Genomic DNA, 19,754 nt, shown 5'->3' on the forward strand with positions numbered 1-19,754 from the left:
GAGGATCCTGTGTCAAAAACTAGTCGAGGCCCAGCACGGTGTGATATACCCTTAATCCTGGCACACGGGTGGATCTGAGAGTTAGAGGCCACTGGTGGGGGGAGAGGGGAGGGGAGGGGCGGGAGACAAGGCCAGCTCTGGCCTCACCTGAATTCCAGTAGAGGCATGTGGATCTCCATGAGCTCCAGGTCAGCCAGCACTACACAGTGAGACCCTGTCTTTAAAAATCAAGGACCAGGGGCTGGAGAGGTAGCTCAGAGGTTAAGAGCACTGGCCACTCTTCCAAAGGTCCTGAGTTTAATTCCCAGCAACCATATGGTGGTTCACAATTACCTCTAATGAGATCTGGTGCCCTCTTCTGGTATCCAGAAACACATGCAGGCAGAACACTGTGTACTTAATAAATTAGAAAAAAAATCAAGGACCAGGAGCTGGGCACAGCGGTGCACACCTGTAATCCCAGCACTCGGGAGCCAGACAGAGGCAAGCAGATCTCTGTGAGTTCAAAGCCAGTCCAGGCCAACCAAGATTATACAGAAAAACCCTCAAACAAAAACCCAAGGAGCAGGGCTGGAGAGGTAGCCCAGAGGTTAAAAGAACTGGCAGCTCAGGCAGAAGACCCAGGTTCTGTTTCTGGCTCACCACCAATGATAACTCTAGTACTAAGGGACTTGCCTGGTTCTTCTTACCTCCTCGGGCACTGCACACGTGTGGTACACATGCACACTCTCAGGCACACACACATATGCACATAGAATTAAAAAAAAAAAACATAACAAAGCAAGGATCCATAGCACAGCTCAGTGGATAAGGGCACTGGTGGGGCAAGCCTGGCCGCCTGAATTCAGTCACATGCGGTGGAAGTGGAGAACCAAATTCTGCAGGTTGTTCTCTGCCTTCTACATATGTATGTACCTAGGTACCACATAATAGTGCACCGAGAAGAGAGTATAATGTGTTAAGGTTTATTTAACTGTCTCTCCCCCTCTTTTGCCCACTTGGACTGTCTGTTTAACCTTTTAAAAGGAAAAGTAAGGAAAAAGTCTTAGGGTCCCTTTATGAATGCTGGAGTGGGTCCTTTCTACCCTCATCATGGGTCAGGCTTAATTCTGGCCAGTATTAGGGTTTTTTGTTATTTTGTTTATTTTTTCCTTTTTGTTTGTTTGTTTGTTGTTTTTGTTTTGCAAGGCAGGGTTTCTCTGTGTGGCCTTGGCTGTCCTGGATTCGCTTTGTAGACCAGGCTGGCCTCCAGCAATCTGCCTGCCGAGTGATGGGATTAAAGGCGTGTGCCACCACACCCAGCTCTTCCTCCTCCCACCCCACCCCCACCCACCCCCTCTCTTTTTTAAAAACAAGGTTTCTCTGTGTATCCCTGGCTGTCCTGGAACTCAGTCTGTAACAAGACTGGTCTGAAATTTATAGAGATCCACCTGCTTCTGCCTCCTGAGTACTAGGATTAAAGGCGTGCATCAGCACTATCTATCTGGCTTAGATCTGGGTTCTTAAAACAGGGTCTCTTAATGTCCTAGCTCTCAGAGCTAGCCTTGCAAACCAGGCTGGCTTCAAACTCAGAGATTCATCTGCCTTTGTCCTTGGAGTACGGAGATTAAAGTGATATGCCACCGTACCTGGCAGCATTGCTTTTTAATAGATGTGGCAGATATAATAAATAAGTCATTTAGGGAATGATATTTGAAGCCCACATCAAATAAAGACGTTAAACCAGGTTATAAGGGCATCTCACCTGCATAAGAGGTCCCTTTGCTCAAAGTAAAGGGTTAATTGCTTATCTGTAGGGTGTATCAGTTCACTTATTATGGTCGAATATATAGAAAGTTATATTTATTTGTTGCATTCATAATGTTTGGAGAAATGTATTGTGAGATTTTTGTCATTACTCAACAAGATAAAGTGTTCTTACAAATGTACATAGGCTAGCCCACCACATATATACCTAGGGTATATGGTGTGCGCCTCTGTGTCTATGGTAACTGTGCTGTAGTCCTAGGCTACAAGAAGCCAACACAAGTTTAAATCAAGCACAAGAGAACATGATACAGCCAAAGATGGAATGAGGTTGAATGTGTGAGGCTGTTGCTGGCATAATGTAAAACACTGCTTTATTTACAGTTAACTTTTTTTTTTAAAGATGGGCGCTCATCTACACCAGGCTGGCCTCGAACTCCCAATCCTCTTGCCTTCCACCTCCCAGGCGCGCTGAGGCTGTGCCACTACAAAGTGTATTCACGCATGTAGGACAGAGAGGATAACTAGCTGGAGTCGGTTTTCTTCTTCCACCACGTGAGTTCCAGGGACCGAACTCAAGCCTAAAGCCTTTCTCCTGTGTAATGGGTGACATTTGAAAGTAAATGATCCAACATGGAGCGTGTCCCAAGCAGGTGAGATGGCACAGCAGGAAGAGTGTGTGCTGCTGTCTGAATTCAGTCCCCAGAAGGTGTGTAAAGGTAGCAGGAGAGAAACACAAAGTTGTTCTTTGGTTTCCGCGGGCACCGGAGGGCACTGTGCACATACAGAATGATAATAAATACTTTTTTTTAAGGATTTATTTATTTATCATATATACAGTGTTCTGCTGCAGGCCAGAAGAGGGCACCAGATCTCATTATAGATGGTTGTGAACCACCATGTGGTTGCTGGGAATTGAACTCAAGACCTTTGGGAGAGCAGCCAGTGCTCTTAACCCTTGAGCCATCTCTCCAGCCCCCCCGATAATAAATACTTTTTAAAAAATGTTGTAGTACATCTAACCTACCCTGTATCATAGTTTAGCACACTTTAAATGTGTTCAGCATACTTAACCGAAAGCATCAACTGTGATCCTTGCCTGCTTGGGAGCCACAGCTAATACCCAACACGGCAAGAAAGACAGTGTGGCCTATGAGTAGCCTAGAATATGGCCAACATTTAAAGGACTGTTTCTACTTTCCTACAATACAGGTTTAAGATTTATTCTTGTGTGTGTGTGTGTGTGTGTGTGTGTGTGTGTGTGTGTGTACATGTGTGTGTGTGTGTGTGTGTACATGTGTGTGTGTGTGTGTGTGTATGTATGTGTGTATTGTGTGTGTATGTATGTATGTTTACATGATTGCAGCCCATAAAAGTCAGAAGTGGGTGTCGATCCCCTGAAGTTGGAGTCACAGGTAGTTGTGCACTGCCAGGTGTAGGTGCTGGGAGCTGAACTTAGGTCCTCTGCAAGAGCCATATTTATTTTAATAGCATCTATTTTAATAGCCATCTTTCCAGCCCCTACTTGAAAGAGCATAAGTTGAATCGTTTTAAGTTGGAGAGTGTATGTATTTATAAAGTGCAGTTATATATTCCTATCTGGTGGATATGAATTCTTTTTTTAATAGGTGAATGCCTAGGTAAAGTAAGTTAACAACCTATGATCTTTCTTTTTTGTTGGGTTTTTGCTTTTTGTTTTGTTTTGTGTTTGAGACAGGGTCTCTCTACATAACCCTAGCTGTCCTGACTATCTCACTATAGGTAGACCTGGCTGGCCTCAAACTCACAGACATCCACCTGCCTCTACCTCATGAGTGCTAGAATTAAAGATGTGTGCCTCTAAGCCTGCCTCCATTTTCATGTTTTAAAAAGATACATTTTAAAGTGTGTTTTTATCTTTTAAGTTGCACGTGTTTTGCCTGCAGTGTGTTGTAAATGCACCGCATGCATGCCATACCCTCGAGGAGAGCCTCTCTGTAACTGGACCTACAGGCAGTTGTGAGCCTTCATGTGGGTGCTGGGAATTGAACTGTGGCAGTGCTCTGAACTCCAGACCCTAACCTTTCTAATCTTAAAAATGAAAAGCTAGCCAGGCATGCCTGAAGGGACCTGGCGCTGGGGTTAGCCATGAGGAGGAGACTGAGTCATAACAGGCGCTGACTTGCCCAGAATCACAGTGGTCTGATAGCGCAGTTGACTGTGCCCGCTGAGCTGAGCTGTTGGCTTAAACTGGGCCTGGGACTAAGTGAATGTTAGACAGCCCCCTCTTTCCACAGGACATTAGGGCTCCTTCGCTGAGGGAAGTCTGTACCCCAAGAGTCCCATGCTTCTGGATTACCAGATAGAAACAGTACCGAGACCCTGCTCTGGGGAGAGCCCCTGACGAAAGTCAGACACGTGCGCGTGCATACACACACACACACACACACCGCTCTTTTGAGTACTGTAGCAAAGACTGTTTGCTTGGTTTTGATGCTGTGTGTGCAAGAGATAGAGGCTGAAGAGTGAATTCATTTTGTGGACAGGTGGGCTATAAATGAAGCTGAAGCTCCATTCTGGGCATCTGTGGTTTTCCAAAGTTTTAGGGCCATTGCCTTTTTTGTTTGTTTGGTTTTTTTTGTTTTTTGTTTTTTGTTTTTTGTTTTGTTTTCCTTTTTAAGTTAGGTCCATCATATGTAACCTAACGCTCACCACTTGTATCACTCTATGGTCTTTTGAGATAGGGCCTTTCTAGGTAGCCCAGGCTGGCCTTGAACTTTTGTTAGCACTCCTGCCCAAATGTCATAAATGCTGGGCTTATAGAGCATGAGCCACCACACCCACATTGCTATCCAGCAACTTCTACAGCTTCCACCTTCTCTAATCAACACTCTGCCTATTAACCAATTAACCAGCTTTCTATGTATTATTTCATCGGAAGAGGTTTTTTTTTTTCACAATGTAAAAATAAGGGTCTTTATCACTATTATATTTTATTTTATTTTTTAAGGCAGGGTCCTGTTGTGTAGTCTGGCTGGCCTGGAAATTGCTATGTAGACCAGTCTTGGTTATTTGCTGGCCTCTGCCTCTGGATGCACATACCCATATGCAGTGCTGGGATTTAAGGTGTGTGTGTGCCACCAAAGACCCCCGCCCCGCCCCCACCCCCCCTTTTTTTTTTGGTATGTGTGAGTGGATGTAATAGTTGAGATTGAACTGGGGCCTCAAGAATGCCAAGTAAGAGGCCCACCACAAAGCTGTTTCCTCAGCCATGGGCACTTCTTTATAGCAAAAAACAAAAACAAAAACAAAAAAAACACATGTTGCATTGTGAGAAAACCATTTCCCCACCCAGGAGTGGATGGTCTAAGGCAGGAGCTCTCTGACTTTAACCACCCTCACGAATTCACTGGCACGGTGCGAACGGACAACAGTGGCAGCACATAGCAAATTGTTCACTCCAGCACCATCTGTGGTTTTGGGGGGCAGAAGTCACATTCCGAAACAGCTGACGCTCCAACTGTATGAATGGATCAGCAAGTTTTGGGGACTGCAACTTTCCCTGCCCAGCTGCCGGCCTTTTCCTTCTCCAAACTGGTGCTTCCGAGCCTGGGGGGAGGGGCTGGGCCCGGAGGCTGGGGCACTTGGGGGCAGGGCTGCGCATTCCTTTCTTTAAGGAACCTGACCAGACTTTTAAGGTCAGGGCCTTGAGAAGAGTGGGGGCTACGGAGTTACCTCTTCCCTGTAGAGTCCTCTTACTCCTCTCCCTCCCCCACACTTAATGATCTTTCCATTACAGAACCCAGACCAGGAAGTGTGTGACAGGTCGCAGCTGCAGACACATGGCTGGGAGGCCTGGGCTCCTAGCCAGTAGTGGGAGGGTCCAAGCTACCTCCCTAGCAACAGGACCACCACCCTTCTTCCTCCTCCCCCCCCCCAACAACTTAGCAGAGATGTTTTTAGGCGTTCTATCATTTGGTGACCAGTTGTAGTTTTGATGTGAATTTAGAAAGTGACTTCCGGTAAAGGAAGACCTGACTAGATTCACCTGCTCACCACCTTCCGAATCCTTCAACAGTCTCCAGCCACCTTAACGGAAAACTGAAGCCATCTAGCACCGCTGCAGAAGCTTCCTGAGGGTTGTGTTTGAGTGTGCATGTGTGCGGAGCTAGAAAGGTGGCTCAGCAGCTAAGAGCACTGGCTGCTCTTCCAGAGGACCAGCGTTCAATGCCCAGCACCCACATGGTGACTCACACCTATCTCTGACTCCATTTCCAGGGGACCTGACGAAATGCCAATGCACATAAAAGAAGAAATAAATTAGTAAAAAAGAAAAAAAAAAACGAATGCGCGCGTGCGCGCACGTGTGTGTGTGTGTGTGTGTGTGTGTGTGTGTGTGTGTGTGTGTGTGTGTATGTTGGGACAAGGCTTTTGCCAGGCAACCTCAATGCTTCCACAAACTTTTTTTTTCCCTTTCCTGTTTTGTGGAGATTCAAGCTCTGGTGTGTGTGTGTGGAGATTCAGGCTATGTTGTGTGTGTATGTGCATATGTGGACTGGAAGAGACAGACTCCAAAACATAGGCTCTGCAAGCCCATGGGCCCAGGTTCCAGTCACAGCAGATGTGAGACCGCTCCAGTCTCTCCGCTCTCCATAAGGGGATGGCTCTTCTGAGTGGAGGTTGCTCAGGAAGTGTTAGTGGGCCCTCAGCTGCCCCAGGAGGCAGTTGTCATACAGGGGTTTGTCTCCGCTGCTGCCAGCTGTGCCCTTGGCTTTCTTCCCTGAATCTGCCATGGCTGCCAAGTGAGACGTGGTGACTCAAACTTCTGGGAGCCCCAAGCACAGACCGTCCTTCCTGGAGCTGCAGGACACATCCCCTCTCCTCTTCTGGGGTTCTAGGAGGGAGAAGAGCAAAGTGCATTGAGAAACCAGCTGGGGGAAGGGGTACAGGAAGAAAAAAAAATATTTTTTTTTTCTGCTTGGTCCAGGGTTTTATCAGCAGAGCCAGAACTTTTGCTGGGGAAAGGGGAAGAGATTTGGTTCTTTTGTTAATCACTTAATTACAATCCTTCCAGCTGGACCAGGCTGCGGTGGGAGTGGGGGACACCAGGGCATGAGTACCATATCCCCAGTGGGAAAACTACAGGCATGATACTCCCAGGTGACGTTTGAGCCCCTACTGAACACAATTCGGATGCCCACCTTTTGTCTGGTTTAAGGTTGAAACAAAACTCTTGGCCTGGGACTCCCAAGTAAGGTTTCTGCCTGTTACTTCCTCCTTCTCAGCTCCTGGGGAGCTGAAGTTGGGGGTCATGTAGTGGATACAAGGACCCTAGCTATAGCTTTGGCCATCACGGGCAGCTCCACATTAAATTACAGTGATGAGGTGGGATGCACAAAAGACAATCTTTTTTTTTTTTTAATAAAAACAAAACAAAACTTCAGCCCCAAGCCCCTGGGCTCCTGAATGGCGAAGGCTTCCTGTCAGGATTAGCTCGGCTGCCTGGGCATGTGTGTGCTGCCTTTCTCCTCAGGAAATACCTTTAGTAAGCCCCGGTGGCGTCCCCATGGCAACGGGAGAGGGGACCTGCTGACAGAGGCCATTCAGGCCTCGTTGTTCCTCGGCCCCTTTGTTGTGTGCTTTATTGCAGCCCCTGTGGCAAGCACTGTGGTTTGCACCATTTTGTCAGCTGAATGTGAAGTTTTACATTTTAATGGGCTCTTCTGGCAGTGGACCATTTGCATGCAAAATGTTCCTTCTTGCTCCTTTCCCTTTTCTATTAAAAAAAAAAAAAAAGAAAAAAACCTGTCCGAACCCCAGGTCAGGGCCCTGAATGCTACTGATCAGGAGACAGGCCCCGGTAATTGATTGGTGCTCCTGTTTCCTGTACCACACACCTATGCTCCCCCGTTTTTTGCAGTATCCCCTGTACTGAAGGGATCTCTACGACTCCTTCTCTTTGCCCAATCCCTCTTAGAGTGATAATTAATCACTGTGATTGCTTGCTCTGTCTTGGTCTTGCTAGACTAAAGTTAAGTTTTCGGTTCTATTTCAAAGTCAAAATAACGCAATAAAAACCTTCCGCCGAGGGCCCCTGGAGTCCCGCCGCGCTGTTCTTAGTTCCTTTTAAGTTGCTTTCAAAGCCACCCCAAATTCCTCCCACATCCACAATTGCTCCCTCATTTATCTCTGGGAGCTTGTGCCAAGACTGTAAACACTCCTAGACCACCGTCTCCCTCGTGCTACTGAGATGCCTTACTCCCTTCATTTCCTTAGCCCTAATATCCCAACCAAAGGCCTTAAACAGGGTTGAGCCCGAATCCAGATTTAGTGGAGGGAGTCCTCTGGTGCCTAAGATGTCTCTACTATTCCTGACCATGGAGAGATGAGACGCTTGTGCAGACCGTTCTAGCAGTCTGGCATCAAGTGAAGCCATCAACACTTTCAAATCCGGTGTGGGGGTACACTAAAAATGGAGTGAAGGCCAGCCTTGGTGATGCACATCTGAAATTTCATCTCAAGAGGCTGTCTCAGAAGGACCTTCGAGTTCAGACCACCCCATGGTACATGAAGGCGGAGGCAGCACCAAGGTTGGTGGGGGGGGGGGCATCTCTGAAACAAACAACAACAGCAACAAAATGGAGCCAGTTAAGTTACCAGGTTTGGTGGAGCACGTGTTTAATCCCAGCACTTGGGAGGCAAGCTGTTCTCTGTGAGTTCAAGGCCAGCCTGACCTGCACTGTGAGTTTTCAGGCCAGTTAGGGATATATAGTGAGACCCTTTGGGGAAGACAGAAAAACCAACAACCATTTCCGGAACTGGAGTGGTAGCTCAGTTTGAGAGAGTGTGCTGTGGTCAGTCCTCAGTGCCGCATGCAGCCAATGCTAGCTTGAGGGGAGTCCCTGGCTCATAAAGGAAGGAAAGAATGAGAGATGTAGTTCTTCAACTGTGAGCCTCAGAAGTAATTTGAGGTGACTTTTGTTGTTAGAGAAAAACATTTAAGAGATGCAAAGCCCCTAGACTGACCAGCAGCTAATTATAAGGAATAATGAGGGAATGAGGCAGGGGAAAAGAGATAGCTAAAAGACTCTGGATTCCCCACCCCGCCCCCACCTCCAAACAGGGTTTCTGTGTGTAGCCTTGGCTGTCCTGGAATTCCTTGTGTAGACCAGGCTGGCCTTGAACTCAGAGATCCACCTGCCTCTGCCTCCTGAGTGCTGGAGCTAAAAGATGTGTGCCACCAATGCCTGGGAACTCTGGATTCTTAAGGAGAAAACAACCTGGGGGTCTCAGGGTGTTAAGGGGACAGGAGGCAGCATGTCATTTGAGGTCTTGAGCCAGGACCTCTCTGGCGACCTTTCTGGATCTGGGCCAAGGAGAGCACTGACCAGCCAGCCCCTTTGCCTAATGTTCTTTGCAGTGGAGGGTGTCAGGGGTTATCAGCTGTTAACGGGCAAATGACAGATGGCTGCCAAGAGCTGAGCCTGGGAGAAAGCAGGGAGGGCTCTGAGGCTCCCTTGCTGTTCAGGATGTTGCTGTGCAGTGTGGGTCATCCCTCACTGTTTAGGATACACTTAGGATGAGAAGCATGGGGGAGGGGCCCAGGACACAGTTGACCAGACACTTAGAGCCTCTTTGTCTTGTGACTTTGCAAGCAGCCTCACAAACCTCCGCTTCTTTTAAGTGGGAGGCAAAACGGAGTAACATAACCTCGAATGAACGTGTTTTGTAAAGTGTCTCGTGCAATTCCAAAGGGGGCATCATTATTAGTTTAGGAGTATGCTACGAAGAGAGGTACACCCCCATCCTCCAAACTGCTCAATTGGAGGGGTTCCTTCTAGTTTGTCTTTTGGGGTTGTTTTGTTGTTGTTTTTCAAGACAGGGTTTCCCTGTGTCGCTTTGGCTGTCCTGGACTCACTTTGTAGACCAGGCTGGCCTTGAACTCACAGCGATCCGCCTGCCTCTGCCTCCCAAGTGCTGGCATTAAGGTGTGCAACACTGCACCCGTCTGGGGTTCCTTCTAGTTAAAAGTACTGTTTTTAAGCTTTTGCTTTGTTTAATTTTGAGACAGGGTTTCACCATGTTAGCTCTGGCTGCCCTTGAACTCACAGAGATCTGCCTGACTCCAGCCTCTCTGAAATGAGGATGCTAGTAGTACCTATTTCACTTGTTGTGATTGGAGATTTGATGAGGTAATACATGAAGAGAACTGTCTTGTCCGTGCCATATATGTGTCCTCGCGGCCACAGTGGGTTCCGTAAGGCTGCTGTGCAGATGAGAAGATGGCCTGGGGAAGAGCTTGGTTCTGTCGCTGTGGGTATCTTGTTTGCACAGTTGTAAATGGGAGGCTTCACACAGGGTGAACGGCACACACGTGTGTCATGTGTCTCTCTTCGTTGGAGTCACATGACTATGTGGGATTATGCATGTTGGTTTTTTGTTTTGTTTTGTTTTGTTTTTATAGAACCCAGGCTGGGGAAGGATATGGTATGTCTTAATAAATTTTTTAAAATTGCATTTATTTATTTATTTATTTATTTATTATTTATGGCATGCGCACACCGTGTGTATGCCTGTGCCATGGTGGTACATGTAGTGGTCAGAGGACAGCCTGTAGGTGTTCTCTCTCTCCATCTTGTGACTACTGGAGGTTGAAACTCAAGACAGGCTTTTCAGCAAGCTTTCTTGCCAAGTGAGCCATCCTTCCAGCCCAGAAAGTGATATGTTAACATCAGATGCTTTTCCAGGCTCTGTTTGTTCATGTGGCACGAGGTGGGCTGCACTTATATTCTGCACAGACAGGTGTGTCCCCCAGGGATTTCTTTCATGGCTGCCTCCTATTGACCGATGTACAAGATGAAGCGTAATAAGATTTATATGGATTTGGGCCTCAAGGCTCCGCTCTCCCACTGACACAGGGCTCACGTTGGAAAACAGATTCATTGGGAGATCTGTCTGATCAACATACTCAGACCTGCTAAATGACTGGAACGCTTCTGGCCAGCTCTGCCATGAGCAAAATGCCACCCCTCTTTAGCTTGTTGGGAAGTTGTAATAGCCCAAAGTATTGGGGAAGCAGGGCGACAGTCATTTGCATTAATCATGTTCTTCAACTTGAAAGCGCTATGAAAAAGCTCTCTTTCCCCTGCCCTTTGCGGCTGATTTCTTGAAGATTGCTGAACTGTGGTTCACCCCACCCCCACTCCACATCCCCCCCCACCACCTTCTGCTCCTAGAGGCACTGACAGAGAAGCAAGTCAGAATTGGCACGTTTCCCCCCCCTCCCTCCCTCTAAGGCACCTTGCTGATGCTCTCTCTGGTCCTTTAATACAGATCTTCGCTGGGTGTGGTGGTGCATGCCTTTTCATTGCTACATCATAACTGTAATGTTGCTACTGTTGCGAAGCATAATGCAAATATCTGTGATTTCGGATGATCGTAGGCAACCCTTATGGAAAGGATCATTTGACCCCCAAAGGGGGGTTGAGATCCACAGTATGACAACTGCTGCTCTAAAGGGACCAGTGGTTCAGCTTGCTTTTATGGTCCATTCTTGGTCCTTCATCTGCATCAAACTTGCTTCTCAAGCAGCCGCCGAGGATGAAAATCTGTCCTCCTCTTTCCCGGCCTCCCTCCTCTCTTCTTCCTCGCTTTCGCCTATGTTGCTGATGTCGTCCTAATTGGCATTCACTTCTGGCTCCTCCTCTTGGGCTTTCCATGTCACTGAGACACCTGACGGTTTCCCTTCTGTGTTTTAGACAGTTGTATATATGGGCTTTAATTTGAGCCCCCTCTCTAAGGATGCTCACAGCTAGCTCTGTCTCACCTGCCTGGCCCTGGTGATGATGATAGGGGCTCCATTAAGTAGATGTGTGGTGTTGTTTTCTGCAGCTTACTTCCTAACACTCTGCAGACAGGGGTAACGTTACCAGTCTCACCAGATCACTGAAGGTCTAGATGCTTTGCACTGCATGAAACAGGGGTTTGATTTTTGCCATCTCCTCATTGCACCCCACCTACTGCACACACTAAGAATTGCCTTTGTGTTTGATTCCTTTGTTTTGTTTGTTTACGACAGAGTTTTTCATTTGTAGCCTCACCTGTCTGGGACTCACTTTGAAGTTGGCTCAGACTCACAGAGATCTGCCTACTTCTTGCCTGCCTGAGTGCTGGGATCAAAGGCGTGCACCACCACGCCCAGCTTGTATTTGATTCTTAAAAGTTTTTTGTGTTTTGGTGGGTGTGTGCGTGCGTGCGGGCGTGCGTGCGTGCGTGTGTGTGTGTGTGTGTAGGTGTTTTGCCTGCATGTATATCTATGCACCACATGTATACCTGGTGTCCAAAGAGGCCAAAAGAGGGCATTAGCTCTCCCGGAACTAGCAATAGAAGTGTTTGGGAGCTGCCATGTGGGTGCTGGGAGTCAGACCTAGGTCCTCTGCAAGAGCGCTCTCAGCCACTGAGCCATCACTCCAGCCCCTTTAAATTAAACGTTTTCAGTCAGCCTGGAAGGACACACCTTTGATCTCAGTACTTAGGAGCCAGAGACAGGCAGAGCTCTTGTGAGTTTGAGGCCAGCTACATAGTGAGTTCCAGGCCAGATAGTGAGATCCTGTCTAGAAAGAAAGAAAGAAAGAAAGAAAGAAAGAAAGAAAGAAAGAAAGAAAGAAAGTTTTAGAAGACATTTATATTTGCTTATTGTGTTTATGTTAAATTCAGAGAACCACTCTCAGGAGTTTATTCTCTGCTCCCACCACGTGGGTTCTAAGGGTTAAACTTGGGTCATCGGGCTTAGCAACAAGTGCCTTGACCCTGAACCAGCTGGCTGGTCGGTCCCGAATCTTATTCTAACAGTTCACACACAAAGGGTTCGAATGCTGATTTTTAGTGGCTGAGCAATCAGATGGCCTCCTTTTCTTCATCCTTCATAGCCAGTTTCATAACATGAACCCGCCGCATGCAGCTCTAGCCCATGGGACTTGACTGAGAAAGTCCAGCTCAGAGGAGGCCAAGGAAGGCCACGTGCTTCTTGTCAAAGGAAGACACGAATGAAGGCCACACAACTTTTAACAGCTGTGGGTTGATAGTGAGCCACTTTACCTAGGCACAGGGTGAAGGTCAGGGCCAATCTACAAGGATGACTCTATACTGGTAAGAGTCCAGTTGGTTCCCTTCCCGTCACCTTCCACCACAGAGGAGCTGTCTTTACTCTGCCTTATAAATGGGGAACCTACACAACTAAGGGCTCTGCCATCAGTGGAAAAGGCCACCAATACTTTACAGCCCCCTGGCTGATTCGTGAGTCCTCTAAAAGACTAACTTCTGTGTTCCTGCTGCTAACTGATATGAGAAATCTAAGAGTCAGTTCTGTTCTGGATTTCTTTCTAGATCTTAGGAGAGGCATTTGTTGTCACTGAGAGGCAATGCTCCCTGACATGTCCTCCAGCCGTCACTGGGATGTGATAGATCACACACCCAAACGCTGTTCAGCCACTAAAAAGAAAAATATATCCTTCCTCTGAGTGCCACCAAAGGAAGGACAGCAGGCTACCAAGAAGAGACTTGATACCCTATGAGCATATACAGGGGGAGGAAGTCCCCCTCAGTCACAGTCATAGGGGAGGGGAGTAAGGGGAAAATGGGAGGGAGGGAGGAAAGGGAGGATACAAGGGAGGGGATAACCATTGAGATGTAATATGAATAAATTGATAAAATTAAAAAATATATATGGAGACAAACTATGACATAGAAGGACCTTGCCCATATGACCTGGTCACAAAAACCGTATGAGAGGGGCTGGAGAGGTGGCTCAGTGGTTAAGAGGACCGGTTGCTCTTCTAAAGGACCTGGGTTCAAACCCACAGGACAGTTCACAGAAGACCATATAGTTCACGATCTCATTGATGGAAATATACTGAATAGACAGCAGACCAGTGAGGCTAAGACATGGTGTGGATGCTGGGTGTAGTGGCCTACATTTTTAATCCCAGCACCTAGGAGACAGAGACAGGCAGATCTCTGTGAGTTCAAGTTCCAGCCTGGTCTCCATAAAGAATGAATTCTAGGACAGCCATAGCTATAGAGAAGCCCCGTCTTTAAAAAGGGGGAAGGGATGGGGGGAATGGGAGGTGGGAGAAATGGCTCAGAAGTTAAGAGCACTGATTGTTCTTCCAGAGGACTTGAGTTCAATTCCCAGCAACCACAGGGTGGTTCATAACCATCTATAATGTGATCTAATGTCCTCTTCTGGCATGCAGGTGTACATGCAGATATATGTAATAAAAGAATCTTTAAAAAAAAAAAAGATGTGTGGGAGATGAAGAGTCACTTCTAATGAGTATATATTTTCTTGATGCAGGGAGATAAAATAGTCTAAAATTAGATTTTCAGAGTGGTTTTCTAACCCTGAGTATCCAATCCGCCCTCCATGTCAGTGTCTATGGGTTCTACGTTTGTTGGTTCAATCAACCATGGATGGAGAAGCTTTGGGCAGAATTTTCTTGTGTGCTGAGTATGTGTGTAACACTAAACACTACGTAGACCAGCAGCTCCTGGGATGTTTCTGGCAGCAGACTTTGAGTGATCTGAGGCAGGAGAATGCCGGAGGTTATGACTGGTATCATCAGAAGTCCTGTTCCTGTGCAGGGTGAGGATACAGTGGTGCCAAGGCACAGCCAGCTTTGGGTGGAAGGCAGGAACAAGGTTGGGTAGGAACCTCACAGACCAAGAGGGATTTGGGCCAGGCAGTGGTGTCGCACGCCTTTAATCCTAGAACTCGGAGGCAGAAGCAAGCAGATCTCTGTGGGTTCCGGGACAGCCAGGGATACACAGAAAAACCCTGGCTTGAAAAACAAAGTTTAAAAAAAGGGGGGATTTGGGTCTTACTTTGTATCCAGGGTAAGATTTTGATGAGGACAGCGTGTGACTTTGTAAACCAGCGTGTGGGGCTGGGAGACTGAACTGGACATAACGTTGTCCCAGGGTGGCTCTAGGCATAGGAGGACAAGGCCACCTGGAAACAAGAAAGCTGGTTCCTGGTGGTTTCTAAGATTCAGAGATGAGGTGGCTTTGTTTTGTTTTGTTTTGTTTTGTTTTTTTCCCACGTTGGTCAGCACTGGCTGGAAGTCATAGCCACGGGAAAGGGCAGAGCGCTGGCTGCTTCCCTTGGGAGCAGTGCCCTGTCCCTTCTCCTTGCTGAGTGTCTGCCGCAGCCTCTCCTTGTCTCAGGGACCTGTGTGAGTAGGCTGTGTGATGCCTGAGGCTGAGAAGTTGAGTTCACTGTTGACCCATGGCTGGTGCAGATCATGAGCAGCAAAATATTTAATCAGTGAGCTCACTCGAGGGAAACGACATTGGATCAATAGGAGGAACGCTTGCTGTTTCCTTCAGGGTCAGGCCCAAGCTGTTTTTCTTCTTTCATCAAAACCATAAACCACTGAAAAATGGAAAGAGGAGTCCACAGCGGCTATTTTTAATCGGCTGGGTGTTCTGTGCCCCTCTGTGTTGCTCTCCTTAACCGGAACACACAACAGTAAACACGGGCTAACTTACTGCTATCCAGACCCTACTTTCGGCAGCCCAGTATTATGCAAGAGTCCCTAGGCTGATAAGCAATAGCGAGCTCCTTGGAAGAAAAGCCATATTCAGCCCAATGTACCTAAGGTTTCTAGTGCAAACCCATGGAGCACTTCAGAGAGAGAGTCACTAAAAAGAGAATAGAAGCTGGAGCAGTGGCTCAGTGGTGAAGAGGAACTGAACGCAGAGAGTCCCAGGTTGCCTCCCACCACCCACATCTGGTAGCTCACAACTGCCTATAACTAACTCCGGCTTTAGGTGATGTGACACCTGTGGCCTCCCTAGGGCCCTGCAGTCACACAGACACAGACAGACACAAATGCACATAGTTAAAAAGAAAACAAATCTAAAAAACTAGTGCTGTAGCTTAGTGGCACAGCATTTGCCTAGTACATGCAAAGTACTGGGCTCTGCCCCCAGCACTGCAGAAATGGGGGCAAAGGGGAGTCAGATGTGGTGGGGGCCCAGCCTGTGCTGTACTGTGAGTTCAGGACACCCTGGGCTATAGAGTAAGGTTGTCTCAAAGTCTGGGGGGGTGGGGGGGACTAGTAAAGGTTGGTCCATACTTTTAACTCCAGCACTCAGAGTGTGGAAGTAGGTGGGTCTCTGTGAGTTCCAGGTCAGGCAGGGCTACAAAGTGAGACTGGGGGGAGGGGGAGGGTAGTGAGGGAGGCCTGGGCATGTAGCACACACATAATCCCTAAATGGCAGAGGCAGGCGGATCGCTGTGAGTTCGAGGCCAGCCTGGTCTACAAAGCGAGTCCAGGACAGCCAAGGCTACACAGAGAGACCCTGTCTCGAAAAAAAACAAAACAAAACAAATGGCAGAGGCAGAAGCAGGATGATCACAAGTTTGCAGTTACCTTAGGATGCATAACAAGACCCTGACTCAGAGAACTCAAGTAAATAAGGGGACGGAGTTTAAAGGGCAAAGGGAGTTCAGGAAGAAAGACAGTAAGGAGACTGGCCATGCTGTTCGATCCGCAACTGTGGAATCGGGCGTCTCCTGGTGGTGAGCCATCACACCCCCTTGCCAGATGGTGGTGAGAGCTGGCTGTCAGGAGGGGGTACCTGCCAGTCTGGACACTGCTGAGCGCCTCTAGAGAGGCAAAGAAAGCCTGGCCTCTCAGAATAGGGGCCGAGGGAGAGCATCCTGATTCTCAGGTGCCTGCGACCAATTCCGCTTGAGCCCAGGCAGAGGCCAGTCATTCGTTTGAATGCCCAAAAAGAACACAAGCGTCTTTGCTTCTTCAGTAGCCAAGGAATGTATTCATCCAGTATGGCTGACTCCTCCTAGGAATGCCATGAATATGAGTCTTCCTGAAGGAGACAGCTCATGCACGGGAGGGGTGGGTGCTCTCTGCAGCGGCAGATCTTGGAGGGGTGGGTCTAGCTGTCCTACCCAAGAATACTGAAGCCAGTGTGTGTGGTGGGGGGGCAGAGGGGTGTCTTAGTTACTTTTCTGTTGTTGTGAAAGCACTTAATTGGGGCTTGCTTACAGTTTCAGAGGATAAGTCCGTGGCCGTTTTGGTGGGACCATGGTGGCAGGCAGGCAGGCGTGGCACTACAGCAGTAGCTGAGGGCTTCCATGTTCTCTACAAGTTGGAAGGAGAGAGAGGAAGAGAGGGACAGACTGACTGACTGACTGACTGACTGACTGGATCTGGAATGGGCTTTTGAAACCTCAAAGGCCACCCCCAGGGACACACCTCCTCCAACAAGGCCACACCTCCTAATCCTTCCCCGCCGCTGGCTCTGCCAACGAGGGACCAACCATTCCAATATATTAACTTATGGGGGAAACATTCTCCCTCACACCACCACAGTGTGACAGTGTCTCAAAGAGGAAAATGGGGCGCAGGAGAGAGGGTGAGCCCAGGCAGTAGATGAGAAAAGGTTTATGTGTGCCATGTCTGCTGCCAGAGCAAATGTACTGCTGTGGCAGCTGCAGGCCTTGGGCTAACACCTGTTCCGCTGGAGGCTCCCCTGAGCTGACCTCTCCCTGGCTGGCCCTCCCACATATGCATCTGTGTTGCTGGAAGGCCAGGCCTCCGCCCTCGCTGAGTCATGTGTACCCAGAGTCCTGGTTGACCGGCACGCCTGCTCTCATCTTGGGCGTGGGGGGCTGCTGGGTTTGCAAGGGGTTGGGTTTTTTTTTTCTTTTAATTCATTAGGGAAAGAGGTGAGGGTGACAGGGCTAAAAAGGAATGGGGTGTTCCGGCTGGAAGTGGCTATTCTTGGCAAAGCACTGAGCAGCATTTGGGGAAAGGGGGGGGGGCATTCTAGATACAGGAAGACTGCTCCCCTTAGAACGGAGGAAATTGAAACGCTGCTTAATGCTGCTACAGCTGCTTCCTAACTTTGCCGCTTTCTTCTTTGACTTATTGAGAAGTGGGGCGGAGGGAAAGTACTGGGGGGGGGGTCTCAGGGTGCCCACCGTTTCCCACTGGTACATATTCCAGTCCCCTGCTCTGTTGCTTCAACTGAGGCCCGGACAGTGCAGTGCCCTGTGGCTCAGCTAACTCCCTTTCTCTCTCCTCCTCCTTTCTCCACTTGGCTCTTCTTCCTGGCCCCTGTGGGTGGCTGCAGCTCAGCCCTGGGGAGTCCCTGTGGAAGTGGAGTCTCTCCTGGTCCACCCTGGCGACCTGCTACAGCTTCGCTGTCGGCTGCGCGATGATGTGCAGAGCATCAACTGGCTGCGGGACGGGGTGCAGCTGGCAGAGAGCAACCGCACCCGCATCACAGGGGAGGAGGTGGAGGTGCGGGATTCCATCCCCACTGACTCTGGCCTCTACGCTTGTGTGACCAGCAGCCCCTCTGGCAGCGACACCACCTACTTCTCCGTCAATGTCTCAGGTTGGTAGCAGTGCCCTCTCCCCTGCGTCCACTGTTGCGACTTTATTTGCTAGTTTTAAAGGGGGGCAGACTTCCTTCCCTCCTTGGTCTGCCCTCCACTTGCTTCAGAGCCGCTGTCCACTAACATTGCTCCCTTGCCCGCTGCGTGCCTTAGCTCTCGAGGGTTAGCCAGGTAGGGCAGGTGCCAAGCTAAGATCTACCTCAGATGTGATTATTGGTGCTTTGGGGGTGTTAAGACCCTGTGATTTCCTCAGCACAGCATGCCGGGATCGTGCTAGGTGGGATTCAGCCAGCCTCATCTTGTCAAGGCCTAGGCTTAGGGATGGGAGCATATGCTAAGGTTCCTGCTGTGGTAGGAAGGGCTCAGGTTCACTGCCAAGTTCAGGCTTTGTGGGGAAAAAAAGCCTGTTGTGTAGCTCGTGGAATATTATGAGTGCAGCCAGGCAAGCCCAGAACTCTTGTTGCTGGGAACAAGTTTCCTTTAGAATCTGACTTTTCACAAAACCACGATCCAAGGAAGAAAAGCTGGAGCTTTCTTTATGCCAAGATGGGGCCTTGGTACCTTCTCCCAGGCATCATTTAGAATTTGTCCCCAGTCAAGGAACATATTTCCCTAGTAGTTCCCAAGAGTGACAGCGGGGACTAGAGAGACCTCTGGTGGACTGCTTTTTGTTGCTGTTGGTTTTGGGGATTTTGTTTTTTGCTTGTTTTGGTTTTTTTCTTTTAGCTTAGTTTTGTTTTTTTGTTTTGTTTTGTTTTGTTTTGTTTTTTTAGACAGCATATTTCTAAACAGCTCTGGATGTCCTGGAATTCACTAGGTAGACCAGGCTGGTCTCAAACTCACAGAGATCTGCCTGCTTCTACCTCCCAAGTGCTGGGATTAAAGGTGTGTGCCACCACACAGCCTCTTTTTCAATGGGGTGATTCCCAGTTGGGTAGTGACGGCAACTGTAGCAGGGCACAGCGGTCTACACCTTTAACCCCAGCATTCAGGAGGATCTCTTGAGTTTGAAGCTAGCCTGGTCTACATCTCTAACTTGTGAGATCCTGTCTTAAAGCAACTATAAAAAAGGCAGCTCTCGGGTGGAGAGATGGCCCAGCTGTTGGGAGCCCTTCCTATTCTTGGAGCTGTCCTGGATTTGGTTCCCAGCATTCACAGTGCGCTCACAATTGCCTGTTCCTGAGGATGCAACATCCTCTTGAGCTCCTGCATGCATGGTACATGTCCATGCAGGCTCACATACATGCACATTAAAAGATAAGAAATCCTTGGGAGAGAGAGAGAGAGAAAAGAAAGCAGGCAGCTCCCAGCCCTCAGGAGGTCCATACGAGAAGATCCTGATAGCAGGCTGTGCATACTATCGTTTTTTGGAAGTAGTTTCAAGGCCCGGGGTGTCTAGATGAGCCTGCGTTTCTCAATGACTGATGTCCAAGAAACACCAATTCCTCAGCGGCTACGATAGGTACCCAGGTGATACTGATAGCAGAGAGGCCTTGGTGTACAGGCGGAGATGGAATAAATTTGGAAAAACGTAGCTGGTCCTGCTAGAGCCATCTGGACTTGCCTTGGGCTGGGCTGAGCACTGGAGCATACAGTTCTT

The 19,754-nt window shown here is 48.5% G+C and overlaps 1 protein-coding gene across 8 annotated transcripts in view; it reads left to right on the forward strand.

Annotated features, from left to right (window-relative positions):
- Nucleotides 1-19,754, forward strand: part of FGFR1 (fibroblast growth factor receptor 1) — a 59,092-nt gene that overhangs the window by 22,772 nt on the left and 16,566 nt on the right. For 4 of the 8 annotated variants that reach the window (XM_084760278.1, XM_084760280.1, XM_084760279.1 and 1 more), the window contains exon 3: nucleotides 17,887-18,153. The exons of the other annotated variants lie outside the window; for them this stretch is intronic. In XM_084760278.1, the coding sequence (XP_084616404.1) occupies nucleotides 17,887-18,153 (267 nt within the window). The remainder of the gene's footprint in view (nucleotides 1-17,886; nucleotides 18,154-19,754) is intronic. 8 annotated transcript variants of the gene reach the window in all.

The sequence above is a fragment of the Acomys minous genome (assembly GCF_964271855.1).
Source record: "Acomys minous genome assembly, chromosome: 15".
In the NCBI taxonomy this organism is placed as follows: domain Eukaryota; kingdom Metazoa; phylum Chordata; class Mammalia; order Rodentia; family Muridae; genus Acomys; species Acomys minous.